Raw genomic sequence first — 19,132 nt, forward strand, 5'->3', positions numbered from 1 at the left:
CCAACAGTGGCCGACACAAGAGCTCCTCTATGTGTTCCCGCCCTGGCCCATGTTGGGCAGGGTGCTAGACCGGGTGGCAAAGCATCCCGGCAGGGTAATCCTGGTGGGTCCAGATTGGCCCAGACGTCCCTGGTATGCGGACTTGTTCAGGCTCTCAGTCGACGATCCTCTGCGGCTGTCAGTGGAGCAGGGCCTGTTACATCAGGGTCCCGTGGTGATGGAGGATCCCTCTCCCTTTGGTCTTACGGCCTGGCTATTGAGCGGCAGTGTCTGAGGAAGAAGGGCTTCTCAGACAAGGTCATCGCCACTATGCTGAGAGCGAGGAAGCGCTCTACTTCTACTGCTTACGCCAGGGTTTGGCGTATCTTTGCAGCATGGTGTGAAGCAGGCTCACTTTCTCCCTTCACTGCTCCAATTTCTTCAGTGTTGGCGTTCCTGCAAGAAGGTCTGGAGAAAGGCCTGTCGCTCAGTTCCCTTAAAGTCCAGGTAGCGGCTCTGGCTTGCTTCAGGGGCCGCCTGAAGGGTGCTTCCCTGGCTTCGCAGCCAGATGTGGTGCGCTTTCTCAAGGGAGTTAATCACCTGCGCCCTCCTCTGCACTCAGTGGTGCCTGCGTGGAATCTCAACCTGGTGCTAACAGCATTGCAGAAGCCGCCTTTGGAACCCTTGTCGAGGGCATCTCTGAAAGACCTGACGTTGAAAGCAGTCTTTTTGGTGGCTATCACTTCAGCCAGAAGAGTTTCCGAGCTCCAGGCGCTCTCATGTCGAGAGCCTTTTCTGCAGTTCACTGAGGCAGGAGTGACTATTCGCACAGTGCCTTCCTTCCTGCCCAAGATTGGTTCTCGCTTCCATGTGAATCAGCAGCTCTGTCTCCCTTCCTTTCGTAGGGAGGACTACCCAGAGGAGTACTCCGCTCTTGAATATCTGGATGTGAGACGAGTCATCATCAGATACTTGGAAGTGACCAATGATTTCCGGAAATCGGATCATCTGTTTGTCCTGTTTGCAGGTCCTCGTAAGGGTCTGCAGGCTGCTAAGCCTACAGTGGCAAGATGGGTCCAGGAAGCCATTGCAGCGGCTTATGTGGCCGCGGGGAAGGTGCCGCCTATCCAGCTGAAGGCTCACTCCACGAGAGCTCAGGCGGCCTCGATGGCAGAGGCCGGATCCGTCTCCTTGGAAGAGATATGCAAGGCGGCAACGTGGGCTTCGGCTCATACATTCTCCAAGCATTACCGTTTGACTGTGGCTGCACGGGCGGAGGCCCGGTTTGGAGCTTCAGTGTTGAGGTCAGGGATTTCTATGTCCCGCCCTGGGTGAGTACTGCTTCGGTACATCCCACCAGTCTATGGATTGATCAGCTTGATGATATGGAAGGTAAAATTATGTATAATCATACCTGATAATTTTCTTTCCATTAATCATAGCTGATCAATCCATAGCCCCTCCCAGATATCTGTACTGTTTATATTCTGGTTGAATTTTAGGTTCAAGTTTAGCCTTCAGTTACTTCAGGAGGACTTCGTGTTCAATTTCTTCTTTCACTTGGATTCTTCAAGAGTTGAGACGAGTTTGTGTTACAGTGAGCTGCTGCATTCCTCTCCCCTCCGTTTTACGGGGCTGGATTGAGACATAAATTCTGCCGGCACTCCCTCCCGCTTCGTGCGGCTGTAGGGCAGCTTTGTACCCCTTCCGCTTCGGCGGTGTTAGGGTCAGTCAGCTCCTCCCGCGGTTGCGGTTGCAGGATAAGCCAGATCCCCCCGCATCGGCGGGTGTGGTGTCCCTCCCCCGCTCCGCGGGGATGAGCTGGACGGATTCCCCTCCCCCACTTGTGTGGGGATGAGCTGGGTTAATTCCCCTCCCCCGTTTCGGCGGTGGTGAGCTGGGCAGAGTGTCCCTTCGTGGGTGTAATTCTCTAAGTGCTGAGTCCTGCGGATGGAGCTTTGATATCGACATACTGAGGAGTTTCCGGCAGCACATGACCACATATAGGGAGGCAAAAGTTTGCTCTCTATCTCCACCTGCTGGTAGATGGACACAACCCACCAGTCTATGGATTGATCAGCTATGATTAATGGAAAGAAAATTATCAGGTATGATTATACATAATTTTACCTTCGAGGCCTGCTTTTATCAGGGCTTAAGTAGGCAGGAACATCTCCTGCCCACTTAAGTCCATTTAAAAATCTATTCCTTTGTTTTTTTTATTTTGTATTCTAGTATCTGTTACATGTTTTTTTTAGCATGTTTTAATTTTAGTTTTATTGATCTTCTTGTCCTGGATGTTATTTATTGTCTTTATTATGCTGTACTTGTTGGATATTATTTATGTTTCATGCTATATGTTCTCTCATTTGTCTACAGTCATAAGGCAGTTTTATAAAAAGGATTAATAAAACAAAAAGTAGATTTTACACTTGCCTGTTACAGGAGGATGAATCTGTTGAGAAGTCTCTGATTCAGGATGATCTATGAAAAGGAGCTCTTCCTCTTGTTTAACACTCAATGAGAACACAGATGTTACAATCGGAAGGCCTGTGATCAGAAAATACACATTTCACTTATTAAATGTATATTTGTCTGTCATTTCACTTCTACAATTCTCAGTGGTTTACAAATATAAATGTACAGTAATATATACTAAATGAACAAAAACAGTACAATACTTTACAAAATCCCAAATTCCATGAATAACAAAATGCTAAAACAGCTGAGCCTTTAATTTCTTTCAAAACCTCAGGAGATCTGGCTTTTCACACAACTGTGGCCCTCATACCGAAAATACCCCAAGATATGTGAACTCTTTTGGACTATTATGTTATTTGATCTTTGCCTGATAATTTGTAATTGCTATTCTTTTCAGCAGAAACTTTCAGAAAATTCTTTGCTCAATATTTTTGAAATTCTGCAAAATTCTGCTTTATAGTGTTTTTGCACAGAATTTCCCCATCCTAAGGCCTGAAATCCCCTCCTGCCATTTTCAGCTCCAGCCTCCCCAGTTCCATCTCTCACTTCAACTGCAGTTCTCTCTCCCTCTAACTCTCAGCGAGACCCCAAATTCAGTCTGCCCTCAGAGTCTTCGCCTTCTTCCCCCCAGCACACACCCCCTACCTTTTATTCTTTCTCCTTCCCTCCCCAGTTATGACTGTATCTCTCTCCCACCCTCCCCATGACACACCCTCAAGCTTGATCTCCCTCTACAGCAGTTGCACACTCACATCCGAATCCTAATCCCAACCACCATCCATGGCACACTCAGCTTCCTCTGCTGCTTTTTCCATCCCCATGGCACACTCAGCTTCTGCGCCCTTCCCAACCCCATGGCACATTCCGCTTTCTCTACCTCTCCTCTCCCCCAATGCCCATGGCACACTTATTCATTATCCCCACCTCCCCAATACTCATGGTACACTTACAGCTTTCCCTGTCCCATCACCCCCATGGCACACTCTCACTTTGCTATGCCTTCCCCTGCCCCCTATCCCCATGGCAAACTCTCACCTTGCTCTGCCTGCCCTCCCCCAAATCCCCATGGCACACTCTCACCTTGCTCTGCCTGCCCCCCCCCCAAATCCCCATGGCACACTCTCACCTTGCTCTGCCTGCCCCCACCCCCCCTCATCCCCATGGCACACTTGCTTTGCTCTGCTTGCCTTTCCCAATCCCCATGGCACACTCATCTTGCTCTGCCTGCCCCTGCCCCCATCCCCATGGCATACTCTCACCTTGCTCTACCTTCCCCCCCCCCCCCCCCCCCCCATTGGGCACACTCACCTTGCTCTTCCTTCCTCTATACCCCATGGCACAAACAGCCAGCATCATATCTCTCCTCAATCTCTCTGCCTCTCCCCCATAGAGATCATGCAGCAAGAGTAAGAGGAAGTGAATCACTGGTCATTGTGTCATTTCCTCCTCCTCTACCTGTCCAGACCCAACTGTTTATGTGACTGCAGGGCTGCACAGAGGCCTGTGTCAGTGTTGCCAGGTGGAAAATTTTTTTCCCACCCAATCCAGCATAAAACCGCCCAAAACCCGCCCAAACTCAAACCCCGCCCCTGACACCCCCACCCCCGCGTCATCACCCCTGCCCCCGCCGTCATCAACCCCGCCCCCGCCGTCATCGGCCCCGCCTCCCACGTCATCGGCCCCGCCCAAAACGTCACTAACCCCGCCCAAAAACGTCACTAACCCCGCCCCCCCGCGGCCGAAAAAGCCGCCCAAAAAACCGCCCTGAAGCCCAAAAAGCAGCCCAAAAAACCGCAACCCGCCGCGGGCAAAAATTTCCCGCGGCGGGTCGCGGAAAACCGCCCAATTGGCAACACCTGGTCCGCCCACCTGGCAACACTGGCCTGTGTGAGTCACATAATAAATCAGGTCTAGACCAACAGAGGAGGAGGTCGTGGCCTGATGTGCAGCGGTTTACTTCCTCCTCCTCTTGCAGCATGATCTCTGTAGGGGAGGGGGGAGAGAGATTGAGGAGAGACCCGATACCACCTACCGAGGAATTCTGCACAGAAATTGCAGAATTCTGTGCATTCTGCGGAGGTGAGGAATACTGTGCAAATTCCCCCAAGAGTAACATAAGCATTGAACTGTAAACCTGTCCTATCAATTTTCCTAAAAACATGATTGTCAATATTGGATGGTAGTTGGCACAATCCACCTGAGAAGCAGATAAATTCTTTTTAATGGACTTTATAACACTAACAGCCTTCTTATAATGGGAATAAGACATGCATCCCTAGATTACAGAAGATCAAACCCAGAATGTTTATTAAGGTGCGTTAGAGTTTCTAATGCGCCCTTAAATTTAAGGCACGTTATACGCTAATGCGCCTAAACCATTTACGTGTGTTAAAAATGCTAACGTGCCATTGAGCACCTTAGTAAACATAGGTGCAAATCCATTAGAAATAATATTTAAAAATTTTCACTGATTTAACAACTGGTACTGAAATAATATCCAAAAAACATATAGTAAGTCATACTAATATAATCAAAATGAATTTTTCACTTACAGGCTTAAAAACATCCCATTTAATGTGATCAGCAGAAACACTATATCAAATACCCTCACCAAGGCCTGATAATATTATACCAGGAAATGGATTTTAAGTTTACAGTGTTTGAAGTTAATGGCTCATCTCCTGTAATCTGAAAATGGAAAGTCCTATAACTCCAAAACATTTACTCACTCATGCTGGGGTCACTCATGTTTTCTTTTCCCTCCCACTCACAGTGCTGAGTGAAATATTTCTCATCTTCCTTTTTAATCTTGAATATAACATCTGGATTAACAATTGAATAACCTGTCAATAAAAAATAGGAAAATTACATTTTAAATTTTACTTGCAGAACCCTTTAGGGGTTTCATCTCCGAGGGCCAGCCTTGAAGGCTTCCCTCTACCGCATCCCGCCCTCAATGACATCATTTCCTGTTTCTTCACTGGCAGGGATGCGGTAGAGGGAAGCACTGGTGCAGGCTGCTTACTGGAAATCGCTGCCAGAAAATGGCTTGGAGGTAGATCGAGGAGGGAGAGGGGGGGGGGGGGGGGAGAGAAAGAGGAGTGGATACTGGGCAGGGGGGAGGGGCATGGACTGAGGGAAAGTTTAACAAAAAAACTGTATGAATGGACAGGGGTAGGGGTGGGAAAGGCCTACCTGGGTTAGCTCAGGGCCCACCCAAAATAACAGGCCTGGCTACACTCCTGTACTTAACCCTCCATTGCCCCAGGTACAATAGTAGTATATACATATTCAGATCTACCAGTCTCTTCTCACATGTCTTTTGGCACAATCCCCATATCATTTTTGTAGCCTTCCTCTGGACCACTTCAAATCTTCTTACATCTGACTAATTAATTTACACATTTAAGGGGTTCTTTTAAACATGTCTATGTGTAAGCAGTAGTAATTTCAGAAAGCTGCTATTTACAGTACATGGGTAGATCCACAACATGAAGAGATTTCAAGGGGGCATAACAGGGTATGTGGCTTGCACATACCTTAGGTTGCACAAAAATCTCCACATTTATAGGAAAACATTTCCCCAACAGATTTTTAAAAAGGTGCTTGTTTTGGCAGGTCTGTATACAAGGGATTAAGGGGTCCTTTTACTAAGGTGCGCTGAAAATGGCTTGTGGTAATCAGGGGCGTATCTGCGTGGGGCCTCAGGGGCCTGGGCCCCCGCAGATTTCGCCCTGGACCCCCCTACCGCTGCTCATTCTGTTTCTGAGTCTGATGTCCTGCACGTACAATGTGCAGCGACGTCAGACTCAGAAGAAACTTTCGGCGCCAGCTTTAGTGGAAGAAATGAAAGGACCTTGGCTTGGCTGGCGGGGGTTGGGGGTCCCCCGCCAGCTGACGGAATTCTTTTAAAGGCAGCCGGCAGCGGAAGGAGGACGCGGACCTCGGCTGGCGGGGGTTGGGGTCCCCCGCCAGCGAAGGTAGGCGACAGCAACGGCGGGGGGAGATTGGCAATGGCAGCGGCTGGGGGAGGGGGATCAGCAATGGCGGCGGCGGGGGCTATAATGTGCCCCCTCACTCTGGCCCTGGCCCCCCCTACCGCCGCAGTTCAGATACGCCCCTGGTGGTAATGTAGGCACAGGTTTTGGGCACACACTGATCCATTTGCAGCGTGCCTGTAAAAAAGACCTTTTTTAAATTTTTGCCGAAAATGGGCGTGCGAAACATGCATGTCGGACGATTTAGTCCCTGACCAGTAATTTCTTTCATCATTAGATGAAAGTTTCATAAAAAGATAAGTGAATGACATTTAAGAAACTATCCAGATTGTGGAAGTTATCTAGAAAAATATGAGTTTGCAAAATAATCTTAAGCACTTGTTCATACTGATTTGCTGATGAGGAGGTGGGTACTGAAAATCTCATGGATTACAGTGAAGTTCAACGAGTAGCACCGATGAGGAAAACAATATATAATTAGTAGTTACAAGATACATTCTGGTGTTTTATAGTGTGAATAAAAGGTAATATTGCACTGGATTGATTTAATTAAGCTCTATAGTAGAGTGATTTTGACATGAACCATAATTAGCCATGTAAACCTAGGAAAGCCAATGTTGATCCCTGGGAATGAGAAATAAGGAACAGTTCTATTTTTAGGGATCTTATGAGGTACTTGAACTGGACTGTCAGAAACAGGATGCTAGTTTCTGACACAGAAACAGGATGCTCTGGTCTTAGCCAGCATGGCACATCTTAGATCAAATTCTATATATGATGCCGAAAAATCAGCGCTAAACATATATATGCTAAGCGCAATTCTATAAACGGTGCGAGTTGGGCACTTTATAGAATAGCGCTTAGCACTGGGATCCGTACCTAACTTTTAGGTGTGAGGATTTACACCAATTTTTTTTTTGTTACATTTGTACCCCGCGCTTTCCCACTCATGGCAGGCTCAATGCGGCTTACATGGGGCAATGGAGGGTTAAGTGACTTGCCCAGAGTCACAAGGAGCTGCCTGTGCCTGAAGTGGGAATTGAACTCAGTTCCTCAGGACCAAAATCCACCACCCTAACCACTAGGCCACTCCTCCACAATTGAAACCTGGTGTAAATCTGTGCAGCTCAGATCTATTCTATAAAAGAGAACCTACGACCTGTCCATGCCCCTCCTGTGGCCAAGCCCCTTTTCAGATCCATACACTAGAATTTACGCACACTTCTTTACAGAATACAAGATTCGCGCGTAAATTGTGATTTATTGCCAAACAGTGCCGCTAACTGATTGTTAGTGCCCAATTATCGGTGCTAATTGGTTTGTTATTCAATTAACTTGAGCGCACTCAAATTTGTGCGCATAATTTTGTGTGACATATATAGAATCCGGGGGCTTATGTGCTCAAGGAATAAATTAGTTAATAAACATCCTGACAGCAGTCCTTAGGGGACGACCTGCAAAGAAGACATTTTTGAAAATATGGGAACGTTATTTGGGAACCTCACTCCTGAGAGTCCGCCCAGTTATTTTAAATGATTTGGATGTGTCATAAATGATGACATTAGACATGATTTAGAATTCACTGTTTGGGAGTGATGGGATTTCGGAGGGGGTTAGAAGGATGGGTAATTGCGGCTAAGATTTATGCAATCCATGATGTATATTGGCGCACTCTACAAAAGGGGAAGAGATGGGGGGGAATATTCTATAATGAAAATCGGTCATACAGATCATAGTTAAGAGTTGTGGAAAAAAGTATTTGATTATTTGCAACTTTGTATGTTGAAAATGTTGTTGATGGCTGAATAAAAAAACATACATATTTAAATCATAAACAAATCCTTCAATGTATCTGTGGGGGTAGGTGACAGATATGCATATTTACCTTGTAATATCAGGAAGCTATGAATTTCCTTGATGACGTTCTTATACAGCTCCTTCTGCCATTCTCCCAAAATGTTCCACTCCATTTCCAAGAAATAAGCAGCGACGTCACTGAATGCGACCGATGCCTGTGTACAAGTAACACAGTCTGGGTAGTTACCGTAGATTATGCCTGCTTGTATAGCATTCTCCTGTGGTTCATGTTCTGTCCCTTTACTGGCTGAACTTTGAAGATCTGAGTGCAAATTGTTTCCCAGCATTTATACAGAAGCCAAGAACTTAAAAGAAAGTAGAAGCTACAAACTGCAGAGGTCTGTATAAGATAGACAACCAGCCTCAGCCCTTGCACTCTCAAAATCTTCTGATACTGCTCTCTGATTAGACAAGCCTGGGCAGACTTGAAGAATAAATTACAGACTCAGTGAAGCTGTACAGATAAAGCCAGAACACCTGAACAACTGGAAAGCACACCATATTTGGGCGAAAAAAGAATGAAAAATACTATAAATTTGGGGTTTTATTATTATTACTAGTAAAAAAGGCCCGTTTCTGACACAAATGAAACGGGCGCTAGCAAGGTTTTCCTTGGAGTGTGTATGTTTGGGAGAGTGTATGTGAGAGTGACTGTTTGAGAGTCAGAGTGAAAGTGTGAGTGTGTGAGAGAGAGAGTGAGTCTGGGTGTGAGTGTGTTTGTGAGAGAGTGTGTGTGTGAGAATGAGAGTGTGTGCAAGTGTGTATGTGAGACACAGTGTGAGAGAGAGTGTGTGTATGAGACCAAGCGAGTGTGTGAGTGACTGTGTGGCACATAGAGAGTGAATGTGATACAGTGTGAGACAGAGTGTGTGAGAGTGAGAGTCAGAAAGACATTGTTTATGAGAGAGAGAGTGTGAGCCGTGCCCTCCCAATCCATGGCCATCTGTCCCCTGCCCCCTCCATTCATCCTTTTCCAGCAATTCCCCTCTCTCCCTGAGCCCTGCCCTCCCAATCCATGGCCATCCATGTTTCTCTGTCACCTGCCCCCTCCATTCATCCCTATCCAGCATTTCCCCTCTCTGCCTGCCCTGCAATCCATATCCATCCATGCCCATCTGACCCCTCCATTCATCCCTATCCAGCAATTCCCCTCTCCCTGAGTCCTGCTCTTCCAATCCATGCCCATCCATGCTCCTCTGTCACCTGGCCCCTCCATTTTTCCCTATCCAGCATTTCCCCTCTCTGCCTGAGGCCTGCCCTGCAATCCATATCCATCCATGCCCATCTGTCCCCTCCATTCACCCCTATCCAGCAATTCCCCTCTCCCTGAGTCCTGCCCTTCCAATCCATGCCCATCCATGCTCCTCTGTCACCTGGCCCCTCCATTCATCCCTATCCAGCATTTCCCCTCTCTGCCTGAGGCCTGCCCTGCAATCCATATCTATCCATGCCCATCTGTCCCTCCATTCATCCCTATCCAGCAATTCCCCTCTCCCTGAGTCCTGCTCTTCCAATCCATGCCCATCCATGCTCCTCTGTCACCTGGCCCCTCCATTTTTCCCTATCCAGCATTTCCCCTCTCTGCCTGAGGCCTGCCCTGCAATCCATATCCATCCATGCCCATCTGTCCCCTCCATTCATCCCTATCCAGCAATTCCCCTCTCCCTGAGTCCTGCCCTTCCAATCCATGCCCATCCATGCTCCTCTGTCACCTGGCCCCTCCATTTTTCTCTATCCAGCATTTTCCCTCTCTGCCTGAGGCCTGCCCTGCAATCCATATCCATCCATGGCCATCTGTCCCCTCCATCCATCCCTATCCAGCAATTTCCCTCTCCCTGAGTCCTGCCCTTCCAATCCATGCTCATCTGTCACCTGGCCCCTCCATTTTTCCCTATCCAGCAATTGCCCTCTCTACCTGAGGCCTGCCCTGCAATCCATATCCATCCATGCCCATCTGTCCCCTCTATTCATCCCTATCCAGCAATTTCCCTCTCTCCCTTAGTCCTGCCCTCCCAATCCATGCCCATCCATGCTCCTCTGTCCCCTGGCCCCTTCATTCATCCATTTCCAGTAATTCCCCTCTCTCCCTGAGCCCTGCCCTCCCATTCCATGCCCATCCATGCTCCTCTGTCCCCTGCCGCCTCCATTCATCCTTTTCCAGCAAGTCCCCTCTCTCCCTTCCATGACCCCCCCCCCTCGCATCCATGCTCCTCTCTCTCCCATGTCCCAGCCTGGCCCGCCCTCTTCTCCCCCCCCCCCTTCGCATCCATGTCCCCCCCTTCGCATCCATGCATCCCCCCCCCTTCGCATCCATGCATCCCCCCCCTTCGCATCCATGCCCCCCCCTTCGCATCCATGCCCCCCCCCCTTCGCATCCATGCATCCCTTTTTTTTTTTCTTCTTCGTTTTAACTTTACCTCCGTGGCGGTTCGTGCAGCGAAACGTCAGGGAAGGAGGCGGCGCTCCCGACGTCTTGCTTTCCCTTCGCTGTCTCCCGCCTTCTTTTGAAGGCGGAACACAGCGAAGGGAAGGCTAGACGTCGGGAACGCCGCCTCCTTCCCTGACGCTTCGCTTCCGGATTTGTTTGGTTTGAGGCGAGGGCGGGGCAAAGACAGCTGGCTGGCTTGAAGGCTTCACACCACGAATCCGGCGCGAACCCTTCAGCCTGGGAGTGACGTCAGATGACTTCAAGGCTTCAAGGCTTCAGGCTTCAGGCTTCAAGGCTTCACAGAACGTTGTCCTCAGAACGTTGAGGGTGCGTTTTATTATATTAGATTATTAGCATTTGTATAGCGCTACCAGACGCACGCAGCGTTGAACACCTGATACAAAGAGACAGTCCCTGCTCAAAACAGCTTACAATCTAAGTTCATTATTATTCTTGGGACAATCCACCCGGTATTCAGCGCTATTTAACTGGCCACAACAACGGCTGACCAGTTAAATAACGCTTAAATGGCTACCTGCCGATATTCAGCGGAGGATAACTGGCTATCCCCCATTGAATATCCACGGTTAGCAGCTAGCTGGTTATATCGCCCGATATAACTGGCTATGCACCTATTTTTAAATCCAATTTAGCAGCCATATTTGGCTGTGTGAAAAAGCAGGATATATTTGGCCGGTTTAAAGATAACCGGCAAAGTCTGAATATCGACTAAGTCCGAATATCGAATTAGTAGGCTATCTTTAAACCAGCCAAAAATAAACCAGATATTCAATGCCGCTCACCGGAAACAGCCTGGAATTGAACGTCCGGTCTAACTCCCACAGTCTGAATATCGGCCCCCCAATGTCTTTTATTCCCTAACATATGGAACTTCCAATTTTCCATCAGAGGCCTATAAAATATACATTCAAATTCCTACCTTCTTATAAAAAAAATCTTTGCTAAAAAATAAAAGCTCAACATGAGTGATTGATATCTGTCATAAATGTAAATAAATGCAAATAGAATGTGCTTAGTCCCCTCACTCCACCTTCATTATAATATGTGTGTAATAAGCTTTATTATCTGGTCTCTGTCAGCAAGATCAGCTCTTCACTAGATTTTATGATGAAAAAAGCTCCGTATTTTGTATAGATGGAAAAGTTATGTCTTACCTGATAACTTTCTTTCCTTTAGCCATAGCAGATGAATTCAGAGACTTGTGGGATGTGATCATCTACCAGCAGGTGAAGATACAGAGTACTGAACTGAACCCTGCCTTATAGGACAGAACCCCTCCTGGTCAGTCTATAACTCATGCCAAAGCAGAAGGAACTAAGAGACACCTATGCCTCCTTCCTCACAGAGTGAAACCGCATTCATCATTAACCTAGAAACAAATAACTAGATGAAAAACAGTAACAACAACCACTGTAACAGACAAGCAAATCCCTTGAACCATGGAAATCACTGATAACGGGTGGGGTTCTGGATTCATCTACTGTGACTAAAGGAAAGAAAGTTATCAGGTAAGATATAACTTTTCCTTCCTTAGAATCAGCAGCAGATGAATCCAGAGATTTGTAGGATGTAGTAAAGCAGTCCTCACGTCGGGCAGGAAGAAGCAGCCCCAGTCGCCAGAACTAAGTGGCCAAAGACAGCATCCTCTCAAGCGGCGATACACAAACGATAATGCCATGCAAAGGTATGCAAGGATGAGCACATTGCGGCCTTACAAATCTCTTCCAATGAGAAGGTGGTAGATTCTACCCAAGAAGTCACCATGGAGCACATAGAATGAGCTCGCACAGCCTCTGGAAACCATTTGTGTGAGAGAACATAAGCATCTGAAATCATCCATCTAATCCACCAGGCGATGGCTGCTTTGAACAGAGCATTCCCCCGATTGGGCCCCAAAAGCAGAATGAAAAGATGATCTGAACGCTGGAACTCATTAGTAGCCTGCAACTACAGCAAAATTGCTCGATGAACATCAAAAGCGTGGAGAGAGTGATGGCAGAAAAAGTGTCTGATTGACATGAAAGGTAGACACCATCTTAGACAAGAAGGATGGGACTAGAGGAGGTGTCACCCTTGACTCCGTGGAACAAAGAAACTGATCTCTGCAAGACAATGCCTACAATTCTGACACCATGAAGGTGGATGAAATTGCCACCAGAAAAAACGTTTTCAGCGTCAGATCCATCAATGTGGCTCAAAAGGAGCCCACTGCAGCACCCACAGGACCAGATGAAGATCCCACTCCAGGCATAGACGTCGAAGCGGAGGCTGTAGATGATTAGGTCCCATGAAGAAACAGACTACATCAGGATGAGAAGCTAAAGCACCATTGACATGGTCTCTATAACAAGAGAGAGCCACCACAATCACCGAAGCACATTGTAGGCCAACTCCTTCAACCCCTCTTGCAGGAATGCCAAAATCTGTGCAAGTCTAGCCTGAAAAGGATCCACTGCCTTCTCAGAGCACTAAACCTCAAACACCCACCAAATCCTTGCGTACGCTGCAGAGGTAGTGTGCTTTTTGGCATGCAGTAAAGTGGTTATGATGTCCTCTGCATAAAATTTCTTCCTCAATCTCAACCGCTCAAGAGCCAGGCCATAAGACCAAAGCAGGATGGGTCCTTGATGTAGCAGCCTCTGCTCCAATGGGAGGCTAAACAGTTTGTTCACCAGAAGGCACACCAGGTCTGCATACCAGGGATGCTAGGGCCAATCCAATGCGATTAGAATTACCCGGCCGCAACAATGTCGAGTGCGATGAAGCATCCTGCTGATCATAGGCCATGGAGGAAAGATGTACAGGAGAACGGACTTTGGCCATGGCTGAAGAAAAGCGTCTGTGCCCTCCGACCCAAATTCTTTTCCCCTGCTAAAGAACCTGGGGACTTTGGCATTGCGACGCGTTGCCATGAAGTCTATGCCTGGCATGCCCCACTTCTTCATGACACTGCAAAAGGCCGTGCTGACAAATTCCATTCCATAAGATCCAACAAGGTGTGGCTGAGGAAGTCTACATGCACACTGAGAGATTCCACAACGTAAGCTGCCAAAAGCTGTTGTAAGTGACGCTCCACCCATAGGAACAGAAGCCATGCCTCCAGCACCAAGGCAAGACTGCGGATACCTCCCTGTCTGTTGACAAAGGCTACTGCTGTCATGTTGTCTGAGAGAACCTGAACTGCTCTGTATTGGAGCAGTGGTTGAAATGCCCAAAAGGCTAACTGAATTGCCCTCAGCTTCAAGTGACTGATGGCCCACTGTGACTCATCCTGGGCCCCTCGCCCCTGCGAACTGTAGTGAAGGCAATGCACCCCCCCAGCCCAACAGGCGGTTACTACCAATACCCAGGGAGGGGATGCCTATGGTCACAATCTACAAGTCTCTGGATTCATCTGCTGCTGACGCTAAGGAATGTCTGGTTTTCAAAGAAACACTGGAAACTTCTGATTCAATGATTAGAAAAAAAGAGGAGACATTAGCATATTAAAAAGGGAGATGGGTCAGTATTGGTCTGTGTAGGATGATTGAAGAAGTAGCAGCTGATTAACAGGTGGGATTAATAGAGACAGGTGGGTTGGCATCTGAAGAGAAAAGAGGAGAGTGTTGGGTCAATTTTGGGGGTGAAATAGAGAATAAGAGAAAGCATCTATAAGATAGAGTGTTTATGTATGTGAAAGAGAATTTGTACCTATGCTTGTGAAAGTGATGGTGTATGCATGTATATGCTATGTAAGTGTTTATGTATATATGTATCCTTGTTTGAGTGTGTGTGCATACATTTGAGTTAGAGAAGGAATGCAGAGTGCGAGAAGGTGTACAGAAGTGTGAAAATTATAAATATGTGCATGTTGGTGAAAGAAAAAGAGAAAAGAAAAAACCTCTCGCAGATGGTGTCCAGGAGAAATCTTTATTAACAACAGTCTTCAATAATAAAGGGGACCCGACAAGACTCATGTTTTGGCCCTACCGGCCTGCATCAGGGGTCTAAAATATTGTAAACAAATAAATAATAAAACACACAAAAATATTAACACATAAATAACTGTAAGGAACAAAATATCAAAAGATACATTAAATAAATAAATACAAAGGTTGTATATACAACAAATGTATATACATTTGCATGTAAGAGACACATAAAAAAATATAAAATTGAAATCTGAGACCAGTGAAGAACACGACGAAAAAGATGTTCCACACCATGTGGAAACTCAAAAGAGTAAAACCATTCTTCCCGACATACGTCTTCCGCACCCTGGTACAGTCAATGGTGATAAGCCATCTGGATTACTGCAACGCACTATATGCGGGCTGCAAAGAACAGACTATCAAAAAAATCCAAACAGCCCAGAATACTGCCGCCAGACTCATATTTGGAAAAACTAAATATGAACGTGCAAAACCCCTAAGAGAGAAACTGCACTGGCTCCCACTTAAAGAACGCATTGCGTTCAAGATATGTACGATTGTACACAAAATTATCCACGCAGACGCCCCGATCTAGATGCTGAACCTAGTGGACCTACCTCCCAGAAAAGCCACAAGAACATCCCGCAAATTTCTCAATTTGAACTTCCCCAGCTGTAAAGGACTAAAATACAAGCTGATGCATGCCACTACCTTCTCCTACACGAGTACGCACATATGGAATGCTCTACCCACAGACCTGAAATCAATTGTTGAAACAAATAACTTTCGCAAATCTCTGAAGACATACTTCTTCAACAAGGCCTACAACGAGAACCAACAGCTCCACTAATTCACCTTCCCAACCCAACTAGTTATGAAAATCCACTTCTAATATCACCCACCTAATCACTCCCTCTTTCTTCTCTACTTAATCTCTACACACTACTAACTGTATCTGATATTCTGGAATGACAATGTCATAACAAAACTATGTAAGCCACATTGAGCCTGCAAATAGGTGGGATAATGTGGGATACAAATGCAATAAATAATAATATAGACCTCAAAATCATAAAAGGGCTTGTATAAAAAAACAATAGTAATATAAATGTATAAAATGAGACTTCAATACCATAAAGACAGCTTGTATAAATAAAAATATCAACAATATTAATATAAATACACATAATCATAAGCAAATTTATATACTTTTCTTGTATATACAACCTTTTTATTTATTTATTTTTTGTATATAATGTTTAGATTGCCAATAGGAGACTTTATTTCATGACTTGTCTGGGAATATGTTTGACATGATAAATTCCTAGCTATGTATCTTTTGATATTTTTTTCGTAGAGTTATTTATGTATTAAGTTTTTTTCTCCTGGACACCATCTGCCAGAGGTTTTTTCTTTTCTCCTCTGCTGTTTGATGTTTGGCGTTTTCCTTCAGTGGAGATTTTCTTCTGTTGGTGAAAGAAAAGGTACATATGCAAGACAGAACATGGAACATGATAATTTTCTTACCTGATCAGAAACCGGGGTAGACATTTCCCTCCTGTTTCTGCAGCTGCCGAGAGGAATTCAAGCTGCAGATTTCAGGCTGGGCTGATTCCGAAGGGTCTCAGATAAAGTTCCTCCTCGCCCCCTACACAGATCTAGGATTCCCTGCAGGGATTTCCTGATCTTTAAAACATAAAGGTTCTGCTGCTTTTCGTTTTATCTTTTTTCCTCTTAGCAGTCCTGCAGACCCAACAGGAAGAAGAAAGAAAGCAGCTGAGCATGGGCAAAGCTCCACAGCTGAAGGTCAATGCTGTGGGAATCCCGCCTTCTTAAGGTGGATATATAGAAATATAGCAGATATGTATGTCAAAGTCAAAAGGAAATAGTCTGACTTAGAAAACAGAAAAAGAGGCAAAATTATTGCAAGTTCCAAGTATAGAACCAAAGCAGGAATAATTAATAAATAAATAATATTTTGGGATTTTGCAAGGTACTGGATGGGCTGAAGATAGGACCCGAAGTGGTGAACTGGATTAGGAACTGGTTGACGGACAGACACCAGAGGGTGGTGGTGAATGGAATTCGCTCGGAGGAGCGAAAGGTAAGTAGTGGAGTGCCTCAAGGATCGGTGCTGGGGCCGATTCTGTTCAATATATTTGTGAGTGACATTGCCGAAGGGTTAGAAGGTAAAGTTTGCCTATTTGCGGATGATACTAAGATCTGTAACAGAGTGGACACCTTGGAGGGAGTGGAAAACATGAAAAGGACATACGGAAGCTAGAAGAATGGTCTAAGGTTTGGCAATTAAAATTCAATGCGAAGAAATGCAAAGTGATGCACTTAGGAATTAGAAATCCACGGGAGACGTATGTGTTAGGCGGGGAGAGACTGATAGGTACGGGCGGAGAGAGGGATCTTGGGGTGATAGTATCTGAGGATTTGAAGGTGACGAAACAGTGTGACAAGGCAGTGGCCGTAGCTAGAAGGTTGTTAGGCTGTATAAAGAGAGGTGTGACAAGCAGAAGAAAGGGAGTGTTGATGCCCCTGTATAAGTCGTTGGTGAGGCCCCACCTGGAGTATTGTGTTCAGTTTTGGAGGCTGTATCTTGTTAAGGATGTAAAAAGAATTGAAGCGGTGCAAAGAAAAGCTACGAGAATGATTTGGGATTTGCGTTACAAGACGTATGAGGAGAGACTTGCTGAACTAAACATGTATACTCTGGAGGAAAGGAGAAACAGGGGTGATATGATACAGACGTTCAAATATTTGAAAGGTATTAATCCGCAAACGAACCTTTTCTGGAGATGGGAAGGTGGTAGAACGAGAGGACATGAAATGTGATTGAAGGGGGGCAGACTCAAGAAAAATGTCAGGAAGTATTTTTTCACGGAGAGAGTAGTGGATGCTTGGAATGCCCTCCCGCGGGAGGTGGTGGAAATGAAAACGGTAACGGAATTCAAACATGCGTGGGATAAGCATAAAGGAATCCTGTGCCGAAGGAATGGATCCTCAGGAGCTTAGTCAAGATCGGGAGGCGGGGCTGGTGGTTGGGAGGCGGGGATAGGGCTGGGCAGACTTATACGGTCTGTGCCAGAGCCGGTGGTGGGAAGCGGGACTGGTGGTTGGGAGGCGGGGATAGTGCTGGACAGACTTGTACGGTCTGTGCCAGAGCCGGTGGTGGGAGGCAGGGCTGGTGGTTGGGAGGTGAGGATAGTGCTGGGCAGACTTATACGGTCTGTGCCAGAGCCGGTGGTTGGGAGGTGGGGCTGGTGGTTGGGAGGCGGGGATAGTGCTGGGCAGACTTATACGGTCTGTGCCAGAGCCGGTGGTTGGGAGGTGGGGCTGGTGGTTGGGAGGCGGGGATAGTGCGGGGCAGACTTATACGGTCTGTGCCCTGAAGAGCACAGGTACAAATCAAAGTAGGGTATACACAAAAAGCAGCAAATATGAGTTATCTTGTTGGGCAGACTGGATGGACCGTGCAGGTCTTTTTCTGCTGTCATCTACTATGTTACTATGTTACTATGTTACTTATGACCTCGATTGGCCACTGTTGGAAACAGGATGATGGACCTTTGGTCTGTCTCTCTGTGGTAACGCTTATGTTCTTATGATTTAAAAACATCCAAATCCAGTATGAATTGGAGGTAATTCTTAGATGAATTCTGTTGTTCAGACCTACCAAGTCTCCCGCATTCAGTGGCAGACTCCTGCACTCCCGCTCAGCAGCCTCCTATTCCACTGGCAGCAGGAGATGTGTTAATAAGATGTCATCTCCTGAATGCTTATGTATATGCTGTGTAATTTTGCCCCTTATAATAGTCTCTACCATTTTGCCTGGCACCGACATCAGGCTCACCAATCTATAATTTCCTAGATCACCTCTGGAACCCTTTTTACAAATTGGCATTACATTGGCCACCCTCCAATGTTCCAGTACCATGCTTCATTTTAAAAACAGATTACTTATTACTAACAATAGCTTTGCAAGTTCATTTATCAATTCTATCAGTACTGTGGGATGTATACCATCCAGTCCAGCCGATTTGCTATTCTGCAATTTTGTCAAATTGCTCCATTACATCTTCCAGGTTTATTTATTATTATTATTATTTCTTAAAACTTGATATACCGCTGTGGCCTGAACAAACAGGGTTACAGACATTTGTTTCAATTTCTCTCACTCAGCATTGAATACCATTTCTAGCATGGATATCTCTTCCACATCTTCCTCGGTGAAAACCGAAGCAAAGAATTCATTTAATTTAGTCTCCGCTATGGCCTTGTTGTCCCCTGAATGCCCCTTTTACTCCTCAGTCATCTATCAGTCCAACAGCTTCTTGCTTCTAATATACCTAAAAAAATTTGTACTAAGTGTTTTTGCCTCTAACACAATCTTCTTTTCAAAGTCTCTGCCTGAATTACACCAAAACATAAAATTTACCTTGCTGCTA

At 46.1% G+C, this 19,132-nt stretch overlaps 2 protein-coding genes across 2 annotated transcripts in view; one reads left to right on the top strand and one right to left on the bottom strand.

Moving 5' to 3' along the window:
* Positions 1-16,415, bottom strand: part of LOC115465423 (gastrula zinc finger protein XlCGF26.1-like) — a 34,064-nt gene extending 17,649 nt beyond the window's left edge. The window contains exons 1-4 of the mRNA XM_030195875.1: positions 16,203-16,415; positions 8,344-8,470; positions 5,190-5,303; positions 2,416-2,529 (exon numbers count right to left, since the gene is read on the bottom strand). Of these exons, the coding sequence (XP_030051735.1) occupies positions 2,416-2,529; positions 5,190-5,303; positions 8,344-8,470; positions 16,203-16,226 (379 nt within the window). The 5' untranslated portion in view covers positions 16,227-16,415. The remainder of the gene's footprint in view (positions 1-2,415; positions 2,530-5,189; positions 5,304-8,343; positions 8,471-16,202) is intronic.
* The window catches only part of LOC115464198 (zinc finger protein 160-like), a 156,756-nt gene that overhangs the window by 117,225 nt on the left and 20,399 nt on the right, over positions 1-19,132 (top strand). The window lies entirely within an intron of this gene.

The sequence above is a fragment of the Microcaecilia unicolor genome, chromosome 3 (assembly GCF_901765095.1).
Source record: "Microcaecilia unicolor chromosome 3, aMicUni1.1, whole genome shotgun sequence".
Taxonomy (NCBI): Eukaryota; Metazoa; Chordata; class Amphibia; order Gymnophiona; family Siphonopidae; genus Microcaecilia; species Microcaecilia unicolor.